Source organism: Prunus avium, chromosome 5, assembly GCF_965620075.1.
Source record: "Prunus avium chromosome 5, drPruAviu1.hap1.1, whole genome shotgun sequence".
NCBI classification, from domain to species: Eukaryota; Viridiplantae; Streptophyta; class Magnoliopsida; order Rosales; family Rosaceae; genus Prunus; species Prunus avium.
In genome coordinates this window covers 13,092,874-13,116,256 of record NC_142288.1, presented here as the reverse complement: position 1 = coordinate 13,116,256, position 23,383 = coordinate 13,092,874, and the positions used below count along the sequence as shown (strand labels likewise).

General features: G+C 41.1%; 1 protein-coding gene and 1 long non-coding RNA gene across 2 annotated transcripts; one reads left to right on the top strand and one right to left on the bottom strand.

The window, feature by feature from the left end:
• The first annotated feature begins 419 nt into the window (after positions 1-419).
• Positions 420-2,108, top strand: LOC148294342 (uncharacterized). Its single transcript, XR_015836124.1, has 4 exons — positions 420-660; positions 1,557-1,638; positions 1,715-1,804; positions 1,917-2,108. It is a non-coding gene; the product is annotated as an uncharacterized LOC148294342 (long non-coding RNA).
• Positions 2,109-12,169: 10,061 nt separating this feature from the next.
• Positions 12,170-23,071, bottom strand: LOC110752250 (uncharacterized). The gene is made up of 4 exons (XM_088253899.1): positions 22,198-23,071; positions 21,297-21,459; positions 20,968-21,038; positions 12,170-20,314 (listed from the first exon to the last, which is right to left on the bottom strand). The coding sequence occupies exon 4, from the start codon at positions 18,671-18,673 to the stop codon at positions 17,561-17,563; it is 1,113 nt and encodes a 370-aa protein (XP_088110025.1). The 5' UTR covers positions 18,674-20,314; positions 20,968-21,038; positions 21,297-21,459; positions 22,198-23,071; the 3' UTR covers positions 12,170-17,560.
• Between the last annotated feature and the right edge of the window lie 312 nt (positions 23,072-23,383).

Here is a 23,383-nt window from a genome sequence, read left to right as displayed (position 1 = left end):
TGTATAAAGCTGTTGAGTGGTGGGATGATCAACCTGGAGGCCTAATTGTTTGGTGATTTTGGAACGGATAAAATTGAGTGTAGCGCTGGAGTCAGGAAGGCGTATTTTGGATTGTAAGCACATAGTGCGTAGGAAGTCGACACCATGGAATGAATGGATTGTAAAGATGGTTGTAGGGCCAGGAAGACGTATTTTGGATTGTAAAGTTGGTTGTAGGTTCATCATTGAAAATTCTACGGTGCGTTCTGCACATGGATGCGCCACTATTATGGACCATTGGATAAGCTATTGTGGGATGTGGGGTAATCTACACCGTTGATAGCAAGTGACCGGTTAAATGGGTTGCTCCAGGTAAAAGAAAACCAAAACAAAAACAATAGAAAATAAAGAAATCTGAAACAATAACAAAACAAAAGCAAGAATGCTCAGAGACTCCTGCGACTCCCCTCTCTCTTCTTCTTCTTGGCGCTGTCAGTCTTTGTTCCATTGTTGCTCTCTCTTCTTCAGTTGGGCTTCTTGGTTCGAACAACGGCAACTATTGGATATCAATTTGTCGATCTTGAAGTCACTCTCTCGCTCTCGCTCCCTCTCGCTCTCACTCTCCGTCTCTATCTATTCGCTTCATCATTCTCTGTGCTCTGGAAATCGATCTGTCATCATGTGAGTCTTTTCCTTCCTCTTTCTCTCTAGTTATGCTTCTATGGGTCAATTTAGGGTTCTTCAGTTTTGGAGCTAACTTTTAATCAATTGATTTGGGGTTAGGGTTAGTGGGCTTATGATCAACCTCACTTTAAAATCCTCAAATTAGGATTGAGTACTTGAATGAAAGCAAGAGAACCCCATCTGAGTATAGCAAGACAACCCCATTTCAGTGAAGAATGTATTAACTGTGTTGAGCAAGACAGCCCAGAGCTCATCACACTCATTCCATTCGTAAATTTTTGCCTTGGTAAACAATGGATTGGCAGAAATTAAGTCCTAGATAGGAAAATCCCTCCTTGGCATCAGAAAATCTCTTTCGTCGAGCTTCAAACCTGCACAAAAATCAGGAGCTCCATCCCCAACATAGATTAACTGTTTATGTTTCTTCCCATCTGTTGCAACAGAAGCTTGAATCTTTTCCAGTATTAGACCCTGTAACAAAAGAAACCCCACAAACATACTAAACCAATGTAATTAAATTTGAGATTTTGATTTTGGGGTACTTAAATATATACAATTAGTTTAGATTAATCACCTTGCACATGCTGGGAGGGCAAATGGTACAGCCATAAGAAGATGAGTGGAAATCATGGTAGGGTAAGATTCTAAGCCTGCCCTGTTCATCAATAATGCATGGGTTGGTGTTGATTTCTGATAAACAATCCATTAGCCATGATGCTTCAATATGAAAGATTCATTTGCAGCACTTAATTAACACCCTCAGATCACACCTGCATGTGTTAGAATTAGAACTTTTCATAACAATTATAGCATAATTTGTTCTGTTTTGTCAATTCCTGGTATGTTTATAAGGAAAGGAAATTACCCAAAAGCATGGGCTGATTTGATTGCAGAAGCAAAGTTGAGCTGAGCTGCGCATAATAGTGTCATCTGACCCTTCCTCATTATTCTAATCATGGATTATTGTTGGAAAAGGTAGGTTGTGAGTACTTTCTTTTCCTCTTTTTTTGTGTTTTAAGCTCTTCTGAACTATATTTGACCGCACATTCAGCCACAATTCCTCATGCCACATCATAAGCGTGTATCTCTCTCCCTCACCATTGCAACCCCAAAGAGTTTGTTCCATTGGACCATTTGGCAGGTCAATTTTATGTCTTTCTCTTCCATCAAGATTACTTTCTTTAATTAGCCCTTAATATGAATTAGTATAATTGATTTTGTATTTAACAAGTTGGTGGGTGTTGGTGTTGCAGAGCCTCTACTGGTGCTTGAACCCAAAGGACTACGAGGATGATTAACAACTTAGTAAGATTGCTTATGTAATGACAAAAAAGTAAGATTTCTTATGTATTTTTCAATTATGAAATATTTGGCTCACACCAAAAGAAGAAAAGAAAATTATTTCTTAATGTTTTGCTAAGGTTTTTTTAGCTTGCTGTTTGTATACATGGTTTTGAAAAGAAAAAAAGGTGTTGACTTTCTGCTATTATGATATTTTTGTTATCGAAAAAGAAAAATCCTTGTTATTGGGTGAGAATTTTGTAGGATTTGCTTCATATATGCCCAAAGAAATTAGATTTCACATATTCAATTACCTGCTTTCTGTCTGCCAATTGAATTTAATTGGTAAATTCAATTGCATTTCAATTACCGCATGTTCATCAATGTTTGTTATTTACTTGTGACTAAGATATTAACACTTGCAATGAAAGTAAAAGTTAATTGGTATGTTAATATTTATATATATTTTTAATAATATTTCCCTTAGGTTTTGTGTGATTAGAATGGTTAAAAGCACTAAATTTTATTGTTTTAACATATTTGTTTCTTTTCAAAAAATAAGATAAAAATAAAGGATTAACAATTACATAGTGCATGTTTGTCAATTGGCAACATAAGGCGGCTATGTTGTCGCAAAATAAAGGAAGTATGAGCTTGACGTAAGGCATGGAGCTGAATTGAAGACGAGAGTGACGAGGGAAAGTCCTAGTCTCTTTTTTCTCTAGTGAATTGCAGTTCAGTTTTCTTTTCTTTCTATTTCTATTGTTGTTATTCTTCAGCCATATCAAGTTGGCAATCGACAAACAAAAACCACGTAATTGCATTTTCAATTTGCAAAAACAGACTGCCTGAGTGGCAATTGTACATGGCCTTGGAGATAATGGTTGAAGTTGGTCGCAACTTTTGGCTGCTTTCTTTGCACTTTTTGTTTGATATTCAAAGCCTATATGATTGATGATCGTTATACAATCCCAAAAAGTAAAAAAAGAAAAAAGAAAAGAACAAATATCTACCCCAAATGGGTATATTACTTTATGTTATTCAAATTAATTATGTTGTAGGTTTGTTTTTTTTTTGTTTACAATGATGTCTTTGTAATTGTTTTCTTATTAACACATGGCTTTATGTTTCCCATTCATTTTATTTATAGTTTTGTGATTGTTTTTCAAGTTGGGGTAAAGAATTAGGCCAAGTACAAGACTAATATACTATTTTGGAGTCTATTTATTTGGCTACTTGAATTTGTAATATTTTCATTGTATCTGGAGATTGTATTTTTTTATTATATACATAATGACTTGAGATTTTAGATTTATAATTATTGGTTATGTAAAGTGAATGTATTGAACAATACTTTCAATTACATGAATGAAGTTTATGTTGGCTTTGATGAGGATATAGTACCATTGAGAATAAGCTTTTAAAGTAAATTTGATTGTTATATCATAGTTTATGTGCTAATTGAAACAATCGTCCCATTAGCATTGTGAATGGGCATTGTACCATAAAGTTGTATTTTGAGATTAGTGTATGCATATTGCCATGTTATTGACAGTCTTTTTAAAATATATATATAATTTTGACACTTCAAAAAAAAAAAATCAAACAAAAGCTCTTGTTTGTTTCTAAACAAACCAAAGCATTATTTAGTGTTCTATGAACTAACACTTTTGTTTCTTTGAGGCAAGGATGGACATTGGAGAAGTAAATGTGGTCCTTATTCTTGTAAACACGACGGTTTACAATATCAAAGACCCTTTTTACAATTACTTGAACGTCAAGGTTCCATAAACTTATAAAGTGCATTCATAAACTACAATTTTTTGGATATAAGCGTTCTATAAACATGTAAAATGGATTCTTAATCTCGTGGATTACAAGATTTGAGTTCCAATTTACGCGTTTTTGCACCAAGATTACAACCCTGAATGACCTATTTTATACAACCAAGTACAAAGACCTTGGAGAAATTTGAACATGTTTCACATACTATATATGCAATTGTCAAACAGGCAATGGTAATTGCATACTTTAATGCAATTGCCAAACAGGCGATAGTAATTGCATACCGTAATGCAATTGCCAAACAGGCTAAGGTAATTGCATACCATAAAGCAATTGTCAAAAAAGTAATTGTAAGTGCATACTGAATAAATAAATAAATTACAACTTTGAGGTTCTTTATAATCCATAATCTTGTTATACTATAATTTACATTAGAAATGATCTCTCTTATAATGTTAATGTAAGGGTGGACCTTAGAGAAGTAAATGTTTTGGACCTCCATGTTCCATAAACTTGTAATATCATAAATTACAATAGAATGGATCTTTATTACATGGTTCAGGTAATTGTGGACCTTGGAGATGTAAAATTGGTACTTATTCTTGTAAATACAATGGTTTATAACATAAGGACTCGTATTACAGTGCTTTGGACGTAAGCTTTCCAAAAGCTCGTAACGGAGATCCTTAATCTCGTACATTACAAGATTTGGGTTCTCATTTATGATTTTTTGCACCATATTACAAGTTTGAGGTTCTTCCTTATCCATAGCGTTGTAATATCCTATAAGGTAAAGGTAGACTTTGGAGAAGTAAAGGTGGTCCTTATTCTTGTAAACACAAGGGTTTACAATATTACGGGCCTCTTTTACAATGTTTTGGACCTCCATGTTCCACAAACTTGTAAATTATATCCATAAAATTGTAATATCATAAATTACAATAGAAAGGATCTCTATTACAAAGTTAAGGTAATGGTAGACCTTGGAGATTTAAAATTGGTACTTATGCTTGTAAATGCAATGGTTTATAACATTAATGACTCGTATTACAGCGCCTTGGACGTAAGCTTTCCATAAACTCGTAACGCAGATCCCAATTAAGTCAAATAATCCCCAAATGGAAGGAATTATCTGACCTAGTGTTTTGATTTAATTCGGTTCCCACACTTAGTATGATATTTCATTAAACTCATGGTTATAAGAAATATATATAATTATAAAAACTATTGATTTATTTTCTTTATGTTATTAGCAGCCTTTTTAATTTTGAGAATGTAAATACATTATGTGACTTGTCAATGCAATTGACAAACAGGTAGTGCCATTTGTATTTTAGTTTTGCAATTGACAAATAAAGAATTCTCATTTGCATTCCAATCGTGCAATTACAAGCTATAACAGATTGACATAAATAAAGTTTTGGTAGGTAGTTTCTTGCCTTTTTATGAATGATTTTCTTAATGCCTTGTCTTTGCAATATGCAACATTTGACTTTAGACAACACCCAATAATTGACCAGTGGGTAGTTATCTATAACTATTGTTTTATTTGGCTTGTATGTTTTCCTGTTTACAGGACTTCCCAACCTACTAAACATGAAACTTCATTGCAATCAATGGTACCATGCATATGAAGAGTGCTAATTTACATGACTTCTAAATCTTCTTCATGGGAAAGGGACTCACTCTTCTTCTTGGGCTTCTTCATTTGAAATCGGTTTTGATTATGTTTTCCAGTTAGGTATTGTTTTGATTTTGATTTTGGATTTGCAGGTATTCCAACTAGCAGCCCATCCACCTTTCCCCGCATCTGATATGGGTAAAATTTTGTTTTTTGTTTTTTGTTTTTTGTTTTTTCTTCAGATTTATCTCTCTGTCTTTGTCTTTCATTTTGGTGAATTGTTTTTCAGGTTGGGGTAAAGAATTAGGCGGCTACTTGAATTTGTAATATTTTCATTGTATCTGGAGATTCTTTTTTATTTATTTATTATTATTATTATTATTATTATTATTATTATTTTATACATAATGACTTGAGATTTTAGATTTGTAATTATTGGTTATGTATAGTGAATGTATTGAACAATACTTTCAATTACATGAATGAAGTTTATGTTAACTTTGATGTAGTACCATTGAGAATAAGCTTTTAAAGTAAATTTGACTGTTATATCATAGTTTATGTGCCAATTGAAAGAATCATCCCATTAGCATTGTGAATGGGCATTGTACCGTAAAGTTGTATTTTCATATTAGTGTATGCATATTGCCATATTATTGACAGTCTTTTCAATTTTGAGAAAGTATATACAATATGTGATTTGTCAATGTAATTGACAAACAGGTAGTGCCATTTGCATTCCAGTCGTGCAATTGACAAACAAAGTAGTACTATTTGCATTCAAGTCGAGCAATTGCCATTATCTATGCACAATTAATTGAAAATGTAAATATAATATGTGATTTGTCAATGTAATTGACAAACAGGTAGTGTAATTTGCATTCCAGTAGTGCAATTGACAATCAAAGTAGTCCTATTTGCATTTCAGTTTGGCAATAATCGTTATCTTTGCACAATTATGAAACATAGAATCTCTCACTAATGATAAATCCTTCATAACTAATTGTATGTTCAAAAGGTTGTAATCCATGTGCAAAAAAACTTAGTAGAATGCATAAAAACATTGCTTAATAGTGAGTGACCGGTTAAATGGGTTGCTCCAAGTTAAAAAAAGAAAAAAAGAAAAGAGAAATCTGAAAAGAAAGAAGGCTTTCCTGCGACTTCTATCTCTTCCTCTTCTTGGCACTTCTATCTCTTTTTCTTCGCACGACTTGTGTCTCTTCTTCTCTCTCTTCTTTAGTTGGGCTTGTTAAAATGAAGGTTTGATTATTCAAGAATAGAAGAAAGGAAGGGAAGAGAGAGAGAGAGAACAGAGAGAGCAATAGAAGAAAGAAATCAAAGCTTCTGTATATTTCTCAATCATCTGAGAAGTACAATGGTAAGCTTATATATTCTTAGCTTTTGCTTACTGATTAAGCACTATTGTTGACTAGCTTTTCTGAATTTCTAACCACTTCACATGATAGCACAGAGCTTCTCGGTTCTATTGTTGTCTTTCTTTGTGGTAGATGTTAATTGTTAGCTTATGTAATTTGTTTGATGCTACAGACTTATTACATAATGATGTCAAATATGATTGTATATTGTTCTATCTCAATGGGTTCAATGAGTTAATTCCAAAGGAAGTGACCATAAGATGGAAAGGGCACTGATAGATTGGCTCACCTAAGATGAAAAGGTAATAATGTAATTGACAAACAATTAGTTGGAAATTGCAAACGAATAATGCAATTGACAAACAGTTAGTTGGAAATGGCAAACGAATAATGCAATTGACAAACAATTCTTTGTAAATTGTAAACGTGCAAATATCAAATGTGTCTATGTTCTTCACTTTTGGCTTGGTTTTCCACATGGTTTCACTTCCCATTCCAAATAGTTTTGTAACCCGAAAGTGAATTTTTTTAAACATGTATTTAAAAAATATTTAAATTAATTTTTTTTTTTTTATAAAGTTAAGGTGGGACATTAGAGAAGTAAATTAGGTCCTTACATTGTAAACAAAAGGGTTTACAATAGTAAGGACTCGTATTACTGTTGGACATTTGTGTTTCATTATATTGCAAAACCCATCCTTAATCTTATAATATCGTAATTTACTAAGATAAAGACATGTAGTACAGTATTATGGTAACTTAGGACATTAGGAAAGTAAATTGGGTCCTTATACTTGTAAACACGGATGTTTAAAATTGTAAAATCCATCCTTAATCTTGTAATATCGTAATTTACAACGATAAAGACGTCTAGTACAATATTAAGGTTATTTGGGACATTAGGAAAGTAAATTGGGTCCTTATACTTGTAAACACAAATGTTTACAATATTAAGGTCTCGTATTACTCTATGTTGGACAAAGATAAAGACATCTAGTACAATATTAAGGTTATTTGGGACATTAGGAAAGTAAATTGGGTCCTTATACTTGTAAGCACAAATGTTTACAATATTAAGGTCTCGTATTACTCTATGTTGGATAGATGTGTTCCATAGGATTGTAATACCCATCCTTAATATTGTAATATCGTAATTTACAAGGATAAAGACATCTAGTACAATATTAAGGTAACTAGGGACCTTAGGAAAGTAAATTAGGTCATTATACTTGTAAACACAAATATTTACAATATTAAGGTCTCGTATTACTCTATTTTGGACATTTATGTTCCATAAGATTGTAAAATCCATCCTTAACCATTGTTTACTAGAATAAGGACCCAATTTACATCCCTAATGTCCACTATTACCAATCCTTTGTAATATGGATCCATATTCTTGTAAATATATGATTTACAACATTATAGATTTAGTGAACCTTAACGTTGTAATCCATGAGCAAAACCTTGTAAATTGTTACCAAAAACTTATAAGTTACGAGTTTAGGGATTCTTTTTACAATGTTTTGGTACCCTCGTGTCCCAAAATTGTAAAATCATCCCTTAATCTTGTAAACCCTCATTTTACTAGAATAAAGACCCCAATTTACATCCTCATGGTCCGGACTTACCTATTCTTTGTAATTTGGATCCATATCCTTGTAAAATAAAGATTTACAACATTAAGGATTATGAGAACCCTAACATTGTAATCGTGGTACAAAAACCTGTAAATCACTACCTAAATCGTGTAACTTATATGTTTATGGATTCATTTTACAACGTTTTGGTACCCTCGTATCCCAAAATTGTAAGATCGGCCCTTAATCTTGTAAACTCTTATTTTACTAGAATAAGGACCCAATTTACATCCCCATGGTCCGAACTAACCTATTCTTTATAATTTGGATCCATATCCTTGTAAAATAAGGATTTACATAATTAAGGATTATGAGAACCCTAATATTGTAATCATGGTGCAAAAACCTGTAAATCACTACCAAAATTGTGTAACCTATATGTTTATGGATCCGCTTTACAACGTTACGGTACCTTTGTATCCCAAAATTGTAAAATCGGCCCTTAATCTTGTAAACCCTCATTTTACTAGAATAAGGACCTAATTTACATCCTCATGGTCCGCACTTACCAATTTCTTGTAATGTGGATCCATATCCTTGTAAAATAAGGATTTACAACATTAAGGATTATGAGAACCCTAACGTTGTAATCGTGGTACAAAAACTTGTAAATCACTACCCAAACCGTGTAACTTACATGTTTTTGGATCCTCTTTACAACGTTATTGTCACGCCCCGAATTTTCAACAACAATTAATCTGCAAATTTAAACAGAACAACCAACAATCCGGGACGCGAAGCTCAGAACCTTCAACAAAAGTACCTAGAAATTTAAATTTTTCTTCCTTGATACGACACCACTGTTCCGAACCACAATGTCAATAATGACTCAACTCTTCTGAGTCAAATATTACATTACAAACTCACATAATAAATGAACAATCATTAAATTACATAATCTGCTCCTCAAAAATCATTTCACACAGCAGAAGACTAACACTCACCAACACTCTCACACCACACTTTGCACTCCGTGGAACCACCAACGAGCCTCCTGCTCCTCACCTTAATTGTCTTGCTCACGGTCTCTACCACTTGCAGGATTTTCCCCTACACCATTGAAAAGTGCACCGGGTTCACCACAGAACAACCCGGTAAGCTTTCTAAAGCTTGTATGAGTAAACCACGTCCAGAGTATAATATGTCAAATTACACATAATATACAAACACATGCACTTTCATCAGCACACCACAATCCTTGTATAACCAAGGTAATCATAATCAATATCATCACAATCACAATTCTTTTATTTTAAATAAAGAACTGTTTCAATCACCACCTGTGACCACACCAAAACTCTTTTATTTCAAAGTAGTTTTAACACATCATTTATTTGACAGATAGAAGAAAGAATACTATGAACCTCTAATCTATAACACTACAAAACTCCAAAGTAGTGTTCACTCATGCTTACACTCCAGTCATGAGTACTAGATGGCACCAGACTAGAGCTTTAACTGTTCTTGGGTCTTGCTCCCTAGGGTAATTTATCCCTCATTATTTGCCACGAGAATGCCCACCTGACAAACTCAGAAGGGATTCAAGGTATTCTCACCTAAATCCATCAACACCAAAACTCCAACACCAAAACAATATAAAATGTAGTTTCACATTAAACATTGTTTTATAGCCAAATACACCAATTGCAGCAATATATATTTATTATATATATTTATGTGATTATTCACGAATGAATTTCCACCATACATCCACAACATATGTTATATGGTTAAACACCAAAATCTCTAATAAAAAGAATTAATTCAAAACAAAATAGGTTTCACTTACCTCATGAACTGTTGATGAACAAGTTCATGTGTTTTAAATCAATTAAAACATTTTACAAAATCACAACCAACATGTTAATTATAGCCATTAACATTATCCAAGGTCACCATGTAATAAATATAATAATTCGTGATTTTACTCACGATTTGGATGGTTTTACTCACCTCTCGTCCAATCTGCGTCTTCAACAACTTAACGAATCCTCAATCTCAAACCTCAACGAGCAACTCAATCTCCAATAGTACCTAAGCAAAGTACATAGCTCAACTTAGCACAAAACTCCAAAATCCAAGATTTCGCATCTAATGACGAAATTGCCCTTTGGACCAACCGGGGATCCAAAGTGATCAAATCTCATCCAACCAACTCCAAAACTGTGACGTACGTGCTGTCGACGTCGAATCATGACCAATGACACCCATTGTCCAAAAGGTCACTATTTGGGTCCCGTGGGTCCCATATGTCTAACCGACACCCCAAAAATCCGCCTTGGACCCACAACCTCAGATTCCAAATCTTATTGCACCAATGGACTCTAAATAGTCCCGACATCACCCTGCAACAATTTGGGACCAATCCAACAGTCAGATAATTCTATATCGCACGATCGAATGGCGATCGCTCGCATTTACTTCGAAACATGATAACTTAAGATCGGGACGTCCGATCATCAATCTGTCTGAACCTACAGACTCCTAACAACACCAGCTACAACATAATTAAAATTGAACACAATCCAACGGTTCGATCATCTCCAACCAACGGTACAGATTTGTGAGGCTCCGATCGTCGACTAAACGATGGAATCTCAACAATTTAAACATACTATCATGTTCAGTGACTCTAGGACTACATTCTATCTATAAAGCCCTAACTCAGAATCCCCACCCTGCGCCTCCACGTGCCGCCACCGCCGGTGGTGGTTCGGGTACTATTCCGGCGACAGACCAACCCTAGAATCGCCGATCAAGACCTATGCCAAAATGTTCGTAATACTGAGTAGAGCAACTTTAATTTTTACCTCACGGTCCAATTCGAAGTGTAAGTGGCTCAAACCGCCGGTTAAAGTTGTTAAATTCACTGTTGACGAACCAACTTCACGGCGTCACTGTGCCTTCACTGCACCTCCGATTACTCCGATTCTTCTTGGGTTATGCTCACAAGATAGCACGCTTTCTATCTGGGTTGGTGGTGTCGATAACCTCCACCGTACACCGCCGCAGCAGCCGCCGGAATTCGCCTATCCGACGAGCTCTCAAACCTCCGGGTTCAATTGCAATGTCTGAACCCTCAACAGTGTCCATCTGATATTTATAGGCAAAGTCTCTGTTTGCAATTAAGTCCCTGAAACTTCAAACGGGCATAACTTCTTCGTTTCAACTCCGATTCACGAACCATTTGCGCCTACGCGTTCGTGAGATTAATCTCGATTTTCCAATTCAAAAATCATAATTTTCTCACTTCAATTTCTTGTACTTCCTTTGAAAAATCATAAACTTAATCATAAGGGTATTTTTGTCCCAATTTGATTAAACTCACTTAATTCCAATATTTTTACATCAAACCAAATTCATACAATACCCAAAATAGTCACACGACTTAATAAGATTTCCCACAAAAGTAATAAAACCAAATATTATTTTTGAGGTCATTACAGTTGTGGTAACTTTGTATCCCAAAATTGTAAAATCGGCCCTTAATTTTGTAAACCCTCATTTTACTAGAATACGGACCTAATTTACATCCTCATGGTCTACACTTATCAATTTCTTGTAATGTGGATCCATATCCTTGTAAAATAAGGATTTACAACATTAAGGATTATGAGAACCCTAACGTTGTAATCGTGGTACAAAAACTTGTAAATCACGACCCAAATCGTGTAACTTACATGTTTTTGGATCCTCCTTACAAGGTTATGGTACCATTGTATCCCAAAATTGTAAAATCGGCCCTTAGTCTTGTAAACCCACATTTTACTAGAATAAGGACCTAATTTACATCATCATGGTCCGGAGTTACCAATTCCTTATAATGTGGATCCATATCCTTGTAAATGAGTATTTACAACATTATGGATTAGGTGAACCCTAATGTTGTAATCATGGTTTAAAAACTTGTAATCCACTACCCAAATCTTGTAACTTATAAGTTTTAGGATTCTCTTACAATGTTATGATACTCTCATATCCAAACTACTATAAATCACTATCTAATCATATGCCAATTGCCAAACAGGAAGGGCATAATTGCATGACCCTTATGCAATTGCATTTTCAAAAAGTGGAAACTTGATAACTTGTATAACCGGTAACCAATTTTTTTAAAAATCTAGGAGCATCATAAAGGACAAATGGTGCATGAGTGCACCTGATGCACTATAGAAGGTGCCGGTTCATCATTAGGCAAGGCGGCTTCGATAAGGGCAATCATGGGTTTTTGACAGCGATGGTTGGTTTATAATTCACGGCGCAATTAAAAAAGACGCCTTTAAAGCGAAGGTCTTGTGCTTACGCCTGTGTGAGGCGGATGGGAGTGGTGATTGATGTGGTGGGACAAGGGTAGTGGAAGGTTGTGGGATATTTGCATGTTTGAGAATAAGTGATTGTGGGTTTTGCTAGTTGTCTGCAGCGCAAATCTCACGGCCTGGAGTTCCGGGCCGAGGGGATGTGCGTTAACACGGGGTTTCCTGCTTTTGGATGCGGTGCGGTTGTGCGCGGGTGTGCCAGCACGGTTTACCGTGCGTTGATGTTTCGATGAGTGTTGGATGGATGAATGTTGCGCCTGTTTGATCTGTCTTCCTGGTCAAACGATTGTAGCCGAGAGAGGAACTGGTCTCGGCTGTTAGGTTCACGGCCTGAACTACAAGGCCGTCGAGTGATGGCGTTGGTGGTGGATTTTGGGCGGTGCTCCGGCGCGCTGCTCAGGGAGCGACAGTCGTGCGTTTCAGCCTCTGCAAACAAGTGCCAGGGCCGAGAGAAAGGGCTCCTACGGCCAGCTCATGGCTGAGATTTATCAGGCACAAACATTGCCCCCACATCCCTGGATTCTTCGGCCTCGGCATGGGTAGGGGCAGAATGGATTCCAAGGGATGGACCCTTTGCATTCCTTTCTGAAGTGATTGACAACTGGGGCATTAAATGCGCAGGCCAATCGGCGCATTCCGCGCATTTAATGCCTCAACCACGTCACGCAGGCCATCATTTCCCAGGGCGTCGCTTCGCTTTGTCAGAGGAAGCGACGGCCTCTGGGCTTTTGACACGTCGCTGCGCCTGTTGAGCGTGCTGACAGAACGTTACGTCTCTCGAGAGAGACACGCCCTTTCGTTTCGAAATCCAGCGCCAATATAAAACCCAGACTTCCTTGCTTTCTCTTTACGCTTTCAAAATCTTCAAACGCCCAAGCTTTGTCAAAGACCTATTTCTCCAAACTTCAAAAACCCATCAAACCTTCGCCCCTCCAAGTTTACCAGAGAACCCCTCGTGAGCTCGCGATTTTCCCCAGAAACTACAGACCTTATTCCCCCTTTTCAAAACACTCACTTTAAACCTTCTCTAATGGCCTCCAATACCTCCACCTCTGCGGAAGTTAGGTCCCAAACCTTCCAAACTGAATTCGAGGCTATTTGCCGAGATATTCAGGGTTCGGTCCTTCCTGACATCATCGCGCCCTGGACCGACGATGATGGCGTCCCCACTAACTCCTGCGTTCTCGGCCCCTCCATTAATGACGGAATGCCAGAGAGACTCGTAGCCCATTTGAAGAACAACCTGGTGGATCACTCGGCCTTTGACGGGGGAGACTTTCAGGACTGGAACGTCCTCAGGCCGCAGCAACAGTGGCCAACTGCGACCCCAGACTGGGAGAAATGGCTGCCGAGGATGGAGCATTTCTTCGGTCAACAATGGAAGGATCAAGGCATCTACCACTTGATCAAGCTATTTGATCGGCCGCTCGTCATGGATCGGTCACTCTTGGCCGCGGCCCTGTGCTTCTGGTCGTCGGCCACCAACACTATGAACTTTTGGTTCGGCATGATGACGCCGACCATTCTAGACATGGCCGCCCTGTTCGGCCTGTCCCCCCTCGGCGTGGAAGTGAACGCCGCCCTCGTTGCTCCCGAGGTGGAAGGGAGTTTCAAGGCCACGTGGCCTACTCTTGCGAGAGTGGCTGGAAGCAAGGCGAAGAACATGCTCAACTACTCCAGCTTCTATAGCAACTTCGGCGTGGAATACAGTGATGGAGACGACGCCGTTGCCCCTCTCGGTGAGGTTGAACACGCCGCGTTCTTGTTATACTGGTTGTGCAAGTTCGTGTTTTGCACCCAGGCGAACAAGGTCACCCTGGAGTTCGCCCACCTGGCCGATTACCTAGCGCAAGGCGGTAGGTTAGCGCTCGGCCCGTTCCTACTCGGCCATATATACCGCACGCTTCATGACATCGTCACCGATGGGATGAAGCCGAAGCACGGTGGTCCGCTGTGGGCCTTCCAGTTCTGGTTGCAGGCCTACTTCCCAGAGCTGAGGGGGGTGGCCGTCCCTCAAGACAATGAGCCGCTGGCCAACGCATTCGCTCGCGCCCCCAAGAAGCATAACACCACGGCCTTCTGCTACAAATTCTTCTACAGCTTGGCAGAGAGAACTAGTACGAAGTTCCGAGTCTGCCTTGCTCGGCCGTTCCCTCTGTTCCTGACCCACGACCTCTCCGTCGTTCCTGATGTCGAGACGGAGAACGATCTGAAGGAGATCTGGGGCTCCTTCCTGGTCACACGCGACCTCCATTGCGGCCTGTCCAAGGCCGGGGCCGAGGTGTATCTGCCGAACCTCGTGGCTCGGCAGTTTGGCCTAATCCAAACGGCCCCACTCCTTCCTCTGTCAACGAACCAGCTATCGTCCTGGAGGGCCGACGTCTCCCAGCAGCACGGCGTGGCTGCGATCACCTTCTAGCTCCAAAAGGGAATGACCTTCCTGACTCTGACGCCTTGGTCACGCCGTAATGCGTATGACGAGGATGGAAGGGTCTAGTATGAAGAGTGCATCTCGGCCAGATTTCTTCGGCCTATTGAAGAAGCCGTGAGGGCGGCCTTGACGAATGCAGATTGGGACCCTCTCACCCCCAAAGGCAGCAAAATGAAGAAGGTATCAGCTGGGCCGCCTCGGCCAAGCGCCCCGACTGTGGTCGCCCCCAGGGTACCGGCCCCTTCCCTCGCCAGACCAGCGGCCGTGGCCTCTACCGCGGCCCCATCATCAACCGTGGCCCCAGCTCCAAGGGCGACGCCTGTGGTGGGGGGTCGCAAGACGCTAGCGCATAGGACCGTGCCGGCCTCCCCAACCTCTCGACCATCCACTGCTGCTGGTATGCCTTGCTTCTTTTCCTTTTTATTATTTATTTTTTTCATTGGCCTCTCTAAACCACTTCTGTCTCTGGTCATCTCACTCTTGTCCCTTTCCTTTTGTATACGCAGCCTCGGGTCGCAAAAGGAGCCGAGAGGCGTCGGGTACTGAGGTCGCACCGGCCCAGAGTGCCGCGGCCGAGATGGCGGCCGTGCAACGGCCGAGGAAGAGGACCCTCTTTACCTCCCCGGAGGGCAGAAGTGAAGAGGAGGCTCCCTCTGTGACTGTGAGTGAGGCCCCCCCTGCGATCGTAAGTACCACCCCCAGGCACCTCCCTTTTTTATTTATTATTTTCTTATTTTTATGCACTCTGGTAATCTGGTTCTTTCCTCAGGACGTGGTAATAGTCGAGGAGGAGACTACGGTCGAGGTGCCGTCCACAACGGAAACGGCTGATGTCCACACGGTGGTCGAGGAAGTGGGAGCCGCAGGGGCAACGGTTGAGGAGGCGGCCGCTGCCGACAAAGGGGCTGAGGCGCAAGATGCTGAGATGGCGCCCGCAGAGGTGCCGTCCGCCGAGGAGGCTGCAGAGGGGGCGACCGAAGAGATCGCCGAGGAAGTCGCCAAAGAGGCCGCTGAGGGAACTACCGAAGAGGCTGCTGACGAGGCCGGCGAGGAGGGCAATGAAGAGGCCGCTGAGGAAGTAACCGACGAGGCCGCCCAAGAACCCGCTGTGGACGTGCCAAATGGGCCTCTGACGTCCGCCCCTCGTCGCCCAAGCGGCATCTCCTTTCGCTCGGTAAGAATCCACTTTCAAAATACTCGGCCTTATTGTTTTTCTTTTGATCTGTTCTACACTTCTGACCGAGCTATTTGTCTCTAGCCTCCCCAATCGTCGCCGCCGCTGGCCATGGTTGCCGCGACCATACCGCCTATGCCATCGCTTCAGGACTCAACGGTCGTGGCCAGGCCAGTGATGACTAGAGCCACGGTCATGAGTGTGCCGAGCCTCCTGCGGACCACTTCGGCGGTGATGACCGACCTTTCACTCCCCGTGAGTATTCGACCTCCTTTTTGTTTATTACTTTACATCCTAGTCAACTATCTCTTACCCTTACTCCCACTTATGTTCAGGAAGCCACCTCCTCCGATGATCTTGATGAGTTATACGCCAGCCTCCATGAAGAAGGGGGAAGCTCGGTCTCGGCTCCTTTGGACGAGGATTTCAAGACCGTCATTGAACGGCTTCTTCATGAAGACCGTCATTGATGTTCGGCAAATGACCGCTGCCGGGGCGATCGAAGAGTTTAGGTCCTGCTTGGATACGGCCATGGCGCTCGGTCTGCTTGACTCGGCTCAATTGGATGAATTGCAAGCTCGCCTGGCCGAAGGCGAGGAGATGATCGGCCGGTATGCTGAAGCCGTCACGCGGATGGCCGAGGGGAGCTCGCTCGAGCAAGATCTGGAAGTGATTAAAGAACAAGTTCATCCTGCAATGGCTCGATTGAAAGAAAACGACCTCGTCGTCCAACGAGAGAATGAAGAGCTTGCGCAGGTTGAGGCCCAGATTACCGAGCTCCAGGCTCGCCGAGATCTCATCCTCCAACGCCGAGATGGCGCGGTCGCGGCCGGGAGCGAGCTGAAATCCTCGGCCAAGCGAATCCTCAAAGCAGCTACTGAGACGAAGAAGGCCCTGGCCGAGCGAAAACTGATTCGAGCGAGATGGCAGGCGGACATCAATGGTGGGGACATCGCTTGGAGAAGGATCACCTGCCTGATCTGGGGGATGTTTAGCGAAGGGGTCTAAGCGGGCGAAAAGCGGCCACCTCAACTATTTTTGTTTATATAAATTTTTCTTTTCTGGGATGTAACAAATAACCACAAACATACGCTATTTTATTTGCATATATAGTTTATTTTCTGTTCTACTTCGGCCGTGGCTGGCCGTTTTCTGTTTGTAAGTAATGGCCCCCTCTTTTTTTTTTTGTTTAAATACAAGGGCCTTCTTTCCTGGAAAGTTAGATGTATATTGTTGTTTTATTTTGACCGCGCCGTTCGCTTACCTTGGTTGCCTACCTCCCTCTTTTCTTCTTTTTGACTTTTTTGTCGTAGGTCCTCGGCGTCATCTTCTTTTGAATTTGCGCCGAGTGGTAGGCGTCGAGTTCCAACTGTTCTGAATTCTCTGAACTCCTGGGCCTCATCTGCGAGTGGCCCTTCTTCTCTTGGCCACGCTGCCCGATACTTTGAGGAAAAAGAACCCTCTGCTTTTGTATTTTATCAGGGTCATGGCCGTTGGCCAAGACATAAGGGGTTATACCCTCGGCCGAAATTTTTGAGATACGGCGTGCCCAAAAAACCTTAGGAAATAAATCGTGCGCATTGCTAAGTTCCTTGGACAAATGCGGCCTTGGGTAATCTGGTGCCCCCAGCTCTCCCTTTTTTAAACCGTCTTTCACAATAGGCCGGATGTCCTCAAACCGAAACCCTTGACACGGCCTGCTTCGCTGCGCATTGTTTTGCGGCCAATCTTGCCGGGCCGTCTGAGCAACGGTCTCGGCCGTTATGACCGAACCGGGTAGTTTCAGTGGAAAGTCGTGGGTTTGGTCGAGATAGTCTCGGTCGGTTAGCCATCGAGGTATGGTCACCTGATCCTGCTGATCTGCATCATAAAGGGGACCTAGGCGCGTTTGCATTGTCGTCTGAATGACCGAATCGTGTATTTGCAATGATAGTGCAACAGTCGTGCCTTTTTGCTCGCATTGTTGTGGTAACGCTTCGGTCATACTGCTTTGGCCGGACTGTGCCTGATCGGCCAAAGTATGGTATGGGCCGAATTCCTCGGCCGTAGACACCGTAGGACTCCCCCTCAAAGCCTTGGCTAGAGGGTGGAGTGGGCTACATGCTTTCTTCGCCGGTTGGTTTGGCCCGGGATTCGCCCTTGTGGGCTGGGCCTGCCCCCAGCTGTTGGTCGACGGCCAAAGATGCTGGCTGTAGCCTGGTGCTTGGGTATGGGAAAAAACGCCAAGGCTGCGGCTCTCGCCGTCTGGCTCATTCCTTTCACGTCCCTGACTTCTATGTCCGGCTTCAGGGGGTGTTGCGCGCGGAGTTACCGGCATTTTCTCCTGGAAAAGCGTTCGCAGCTCTGAAGTGAATCTATCCATCGTGGCCATGAAGGATGTCTCCATCCTGTAAGCCTGCCTGGATATCAAGTATCCCACCGGGCGTGCCAAAAGTGTCTGCGGCGCAAATCTCACGGCCTGGAGTTCCGGGCCGAGGGGATGTGCGTTAACACGGGGTTTCCTGCTTTTGGATGCGGTGCGGTTGTGCGCGGGCGTGCCAATACGGTTTACCGTGCGTTGATGTTTCGATGAGTGTTGGATGGATGAATGTTGCGCCTGTTTGATCTGTCTTCCTGGTCAAACGATTGTAGCCGAGAGAGGAACTGGTCTCGGCTGTTAGGTTCACGGCCTGAACTACAAGGCCGTCGAGTGATGGCGTTGGTGGTGGATTTTGGGCGGTGCTCCGGCGCGCTGCTCAGGGAGCGACGGTCGTGTGATATATGGGGTGAGTGAACGAACAAACAAGGATGGTGCTCCGGCGCCTTGAAAATCAAGGGTCGTATGATATATTGATGAATGGATTCTGCTTACAACCTAACACTACTCCTAGGAAAGCAAGTAAAGATATTGAAAGTGCATTACAGAAAAAATAAGTTGCTCCGTGGGAGGCTTGTTTTGGTGTTTGAACCCTTTGAATGTAGCTCGAGTCTTGTATTTATAGGAAAAGTCCCTGGATGAGTAATCGAGGCTGAATTTACGCATAGTGGAGTCTGACTAGCGCAAGTGGGCAGTCCAATCGACATTTGGGATCGTGAAGTATGGTGGTGAGACTCCAGAAATCCCGGTGAATCTCGGCCGCCGCTCTCGATCGTGGGTTCTGAACCTCTGGCCGTGGAGACGCATTTATGGCCTGGATAGCTGGTGAACCAACATTTCAAGCTGTCAGAATTCTTGTGAGAATGTCCACGTCTAATCACTCTGATCTTCATCACCAAATCCTGACTTCAGTCACTTCCCACCTTCCCTCATGCATTAAATGCTACTTTGTGGCCAATGGGTTTTGCTGCATTAAACAGGCACTACTTCATTAAATGAAGCCTGGGACCCTGCTGTCATGTGATGATTTGCCTTTAATGCCTTGGCCGCAAATTTGTTCTGCCTCGGCCTCGGCCTATGCTTGAGGCCGAGATGATCATGCCTTAGCATTTCCTTCTTTTATTTTGAGGAATGCGAAATACCCTGGCGAAACGCTGCGTTTCAGCCTCTGCAAACAAGTGCCAGGGCCGAGAGAAAGGGCTCCTTCGGCCAGCTCATGGCCGAGATTTATCAGGCACAAACACTAGTGTGGAATGGTTGTAATAGTTGTGGATGTGGAGTTTCCTGGCCTGTTGGTTTGGTTTTAAAGACATGAGCTAGATGTTTGGCCTTTGAAATGGAGGTGGATTGGAGAGCTTGCACGTCAAAACAAAGGTCTTCTTTGAGGCCACCCACAAACACATTCTTCAATTGGGACTTTACCGAGTCAGGGGGGCTCTACATGCAATTTTAGTGAACAAAGTGATGTAATCCTCCAAGGAACCATTTTGTTAAATATGGGATAGTGTAGCCTCGAAATCTTTTGTATCTGAAGTACCAAAGTGTTGGGGTAATAAATTTGTAAAGATACCCCAATCCTTTGGAAGGTGCTGTTCGAACCAACGCATCCAAAAGAAGGCAATGCTGGAGAGATGGACAACACCGACAGTGACCTTGTCTTCCTCTAGATTCCTATAATATGAAAGAAAGCGCTGGTCATATAAGCAAACTACCATAAAGATCCTCACCCGAAAAACACTCAAGGTCAAGTTTAATGATCTTCACGTGGGTGTGGGTTGTATAATAAAGAGGGTTGTTTTGCGGTGGTGGGAAAATTGTAGGAAGTGGGGCTAGTGTAAAAGAGGGTAATGGGTGGAACGTAGTGGATGTAGGGCAGAGGGTTTTCGAAGGTGTATATGGTTTTCGACGGTATATATGTCCTGGTAAAAGAATAGGGTGATCGGAGGTGCGAAGGCCCTGTTTGGTGGGCTGGACTGGACTGTTTAGGATTGGGCTTAGAGTATTGGACTAGTTTGGCTTGGATTGGGTTGGACTTTAATAACTTATTTGGCACATTAAATTGGACTAGACTGCACTGGACTAAAGTCCAGTTCGTTGTTTGGTACAAGTATGGATTGGGCTGCATTGGACTTCAAACAAAATTTATTTTAATGTTTATTAAAATTATTTAATATCAGAAATAATTAAATTTAATATAAAAAACATGTAGACAAAATTAAAAATAAGAAATCACATGAAGATACCATAAAAATAGTCCCAAAATTCATAGTACCATGCTATCAAAGCATATATGACAGTTACTAACATCATGGATGCACACATACGTTGTTTCTCTAACTCTACTGCAACTAGAGTTGTCACAATCTTCCTCTTTCTCTTTCGATCCATGTCTACCCTGCCATTAACAATATTTGCAAGAACAAAATCATAATCTGTGACTTTCTTTTTTATACTCAAACATGAACTGATTATCAGATTATACCCTACCAAATATGTTCAACAACTTGACAAGCAAACGTTCACTGAAATGACTGAAACAACTATTTCTAAGCAAAGTTAATTGTGCCCACTTTGTATCATGAAAAGCTCAGCAAAAATCTGGCCAGGGAAATTGCAGGACATAAAATTATGGTGACAGAGAAGCACCACATACCTGTTGGGTTGTTGTTGCTGCTGCTTAGACCCACTTTCAGCAGTTCCCTTTTGGTTCAATAGCAAGTTGCAATTTTTTGTCCTAACATAAATGCTGCAAATGTTTCATTCCTTTTTTATTTCAATTTCAACTCAACCCTTATGTCAAAATTGCTAGCTACAACCTGCAAGATAAGCATAATCAGCAGGATTAATATGCATAATCAGCAGGATTAATACAAAGCATTGTTGGCCATGGCATTGAAAGTCCTAATACCAATGATGAGAACAGAGAGAAATAAAAAACATTCTTTTTAATACTCAAACAAAAACTGATTATCAGATTATATGCAAATTTAATGTCAATTCTCAAGACCACTTAATGGCATAATTACTCGCTTGAAATAGGAGAGAGAAATACTAGATATGGAATCACCTACTCCGCCAATCAATCTAACTCCTGATCTTCATGAATCGGATCAATTCAAATACCCATGTCTTAATAAATACGTAGGATGTACAGAATACTAGCAATGCTCATTTCAATGCCATGACATTTTTCCCTCTTTCCTTAACTAAGTTAATATGGGTTATAATACATGCACCCATACATCATCATATTGGATATCATGCAACACCAGCTTGCATCATATTCAACACATTCCAATTTGTCCATACATAATGACTAAAACACGCTATTTTTTCTGGTCTTTACAAAGAAATTTTCGAAGCCAAGGTACGAAACAAGATATAACACAAGTCAAATTAATTTGAAAGCAGAAGTTATATCCATATCACATGTAGATATAAGTTAACACAGGTCTATAGGATGCTGAAATAGAACAAAGTTCAAAATTGAAAACAAAACTAAAATCTGATATTCAAAAATTCAACTATGACACATCACTCTAAAAGAATCTCACCCAGTTCATCATCACAAAAGTCAGAGACAAGTCTTCTTTGCATTGCAAACAATTCTCCCAGTAGCATGTCAACTCAATTGTTCATTACCCCCATCATCATCATTACCATTCTGCATATATCTTCCACCAAAACAGCAAACTCACACACTCCCCTTAATCCCTAATCCTCCAAAACCCACTTCACAAAAACAAGAAAACTCCGTCCAAGCTCCCCCACCCCATCAGTCAAAGTTTCAAACCATACCCTAATAGCCAGTAATTAAAACACACTGAAAATATATCAGGTCATGATAGTGTATGCCAACCCTACTAAATCTAGAATTTTGAAGGGAAAACATATAGCATATCCAACTAATAGTATTAGTAATTAGATTACTAGCTAGCCCTTTCACTGCTTGCTCAGGATCCAACACTTCTGGATATGAAATAGCTAATAGCCGAGGAGAAGAGCCGAGGAGGAGGAGGAGGGGGAGGAGGAAGGTAGACAATTGAAAAAGCAGAGGTGAAGGCAGGGGCGTAGAAGAACGAAGGAGAGAGGAAGCGAAGGCCGTAAGGAGAAAAGAGGCGGAGGCGATGTCATTCTAAACTTGTGGTTCCCCTCGGGTTTTCAATACTAGGGTTTGCTGGACTGTTATCCCGTTGAAAATATGAGTCCAGACCAGTCCCATTGTGCATTTAAGCTCGCCAAACGACAGACAGGATTGTAATCCATTTTAATTGAAAAAGTGCAGTCCAATCCAGCCACCAAACAGGGCCGAAGGAGTTAGATAGATGGGGAAGATGAAATAGGTTGGATGCGAAAGATGGGAACTTGGGTGTGGTTATCATGGGTGTTTGGTGTATGTGGGCTGGTGCGAAGCTAAAGTATTTCCTCTGTTGTGCGGAAGCGTCAATCAACTATGAGTGAAAAATAAACAACAACAACTGGCAAGAGATAAAAGGAATAAAACAACACCAACAAGAACACTAAGATTTATGCTGTTTCGGCAATGCCTACATCCAATTTGGAGACAACGGAGTAATCCACTATAATCAAATGAGAGAATACAATAGTGTTTAACACTCAATTTCCCAAAGACCCAAATAACCCAAGCTCACAAACTCACAATAGGAAAAGAAAACCAAAAATACAAAGGAAAGAACAATTAGGAGAATTTTCTTCTCTCTGCCGAATGGCTTCTTGCTA

Coding starts and splice junctions, on each gene's coding strand:
- LOC110752250 (XM_088253899.1), bottom strand. CDS start 18,673: ATGGAGACATCCTTCATGGCCACGATGGATAGATTCACTTCAGAGCTG.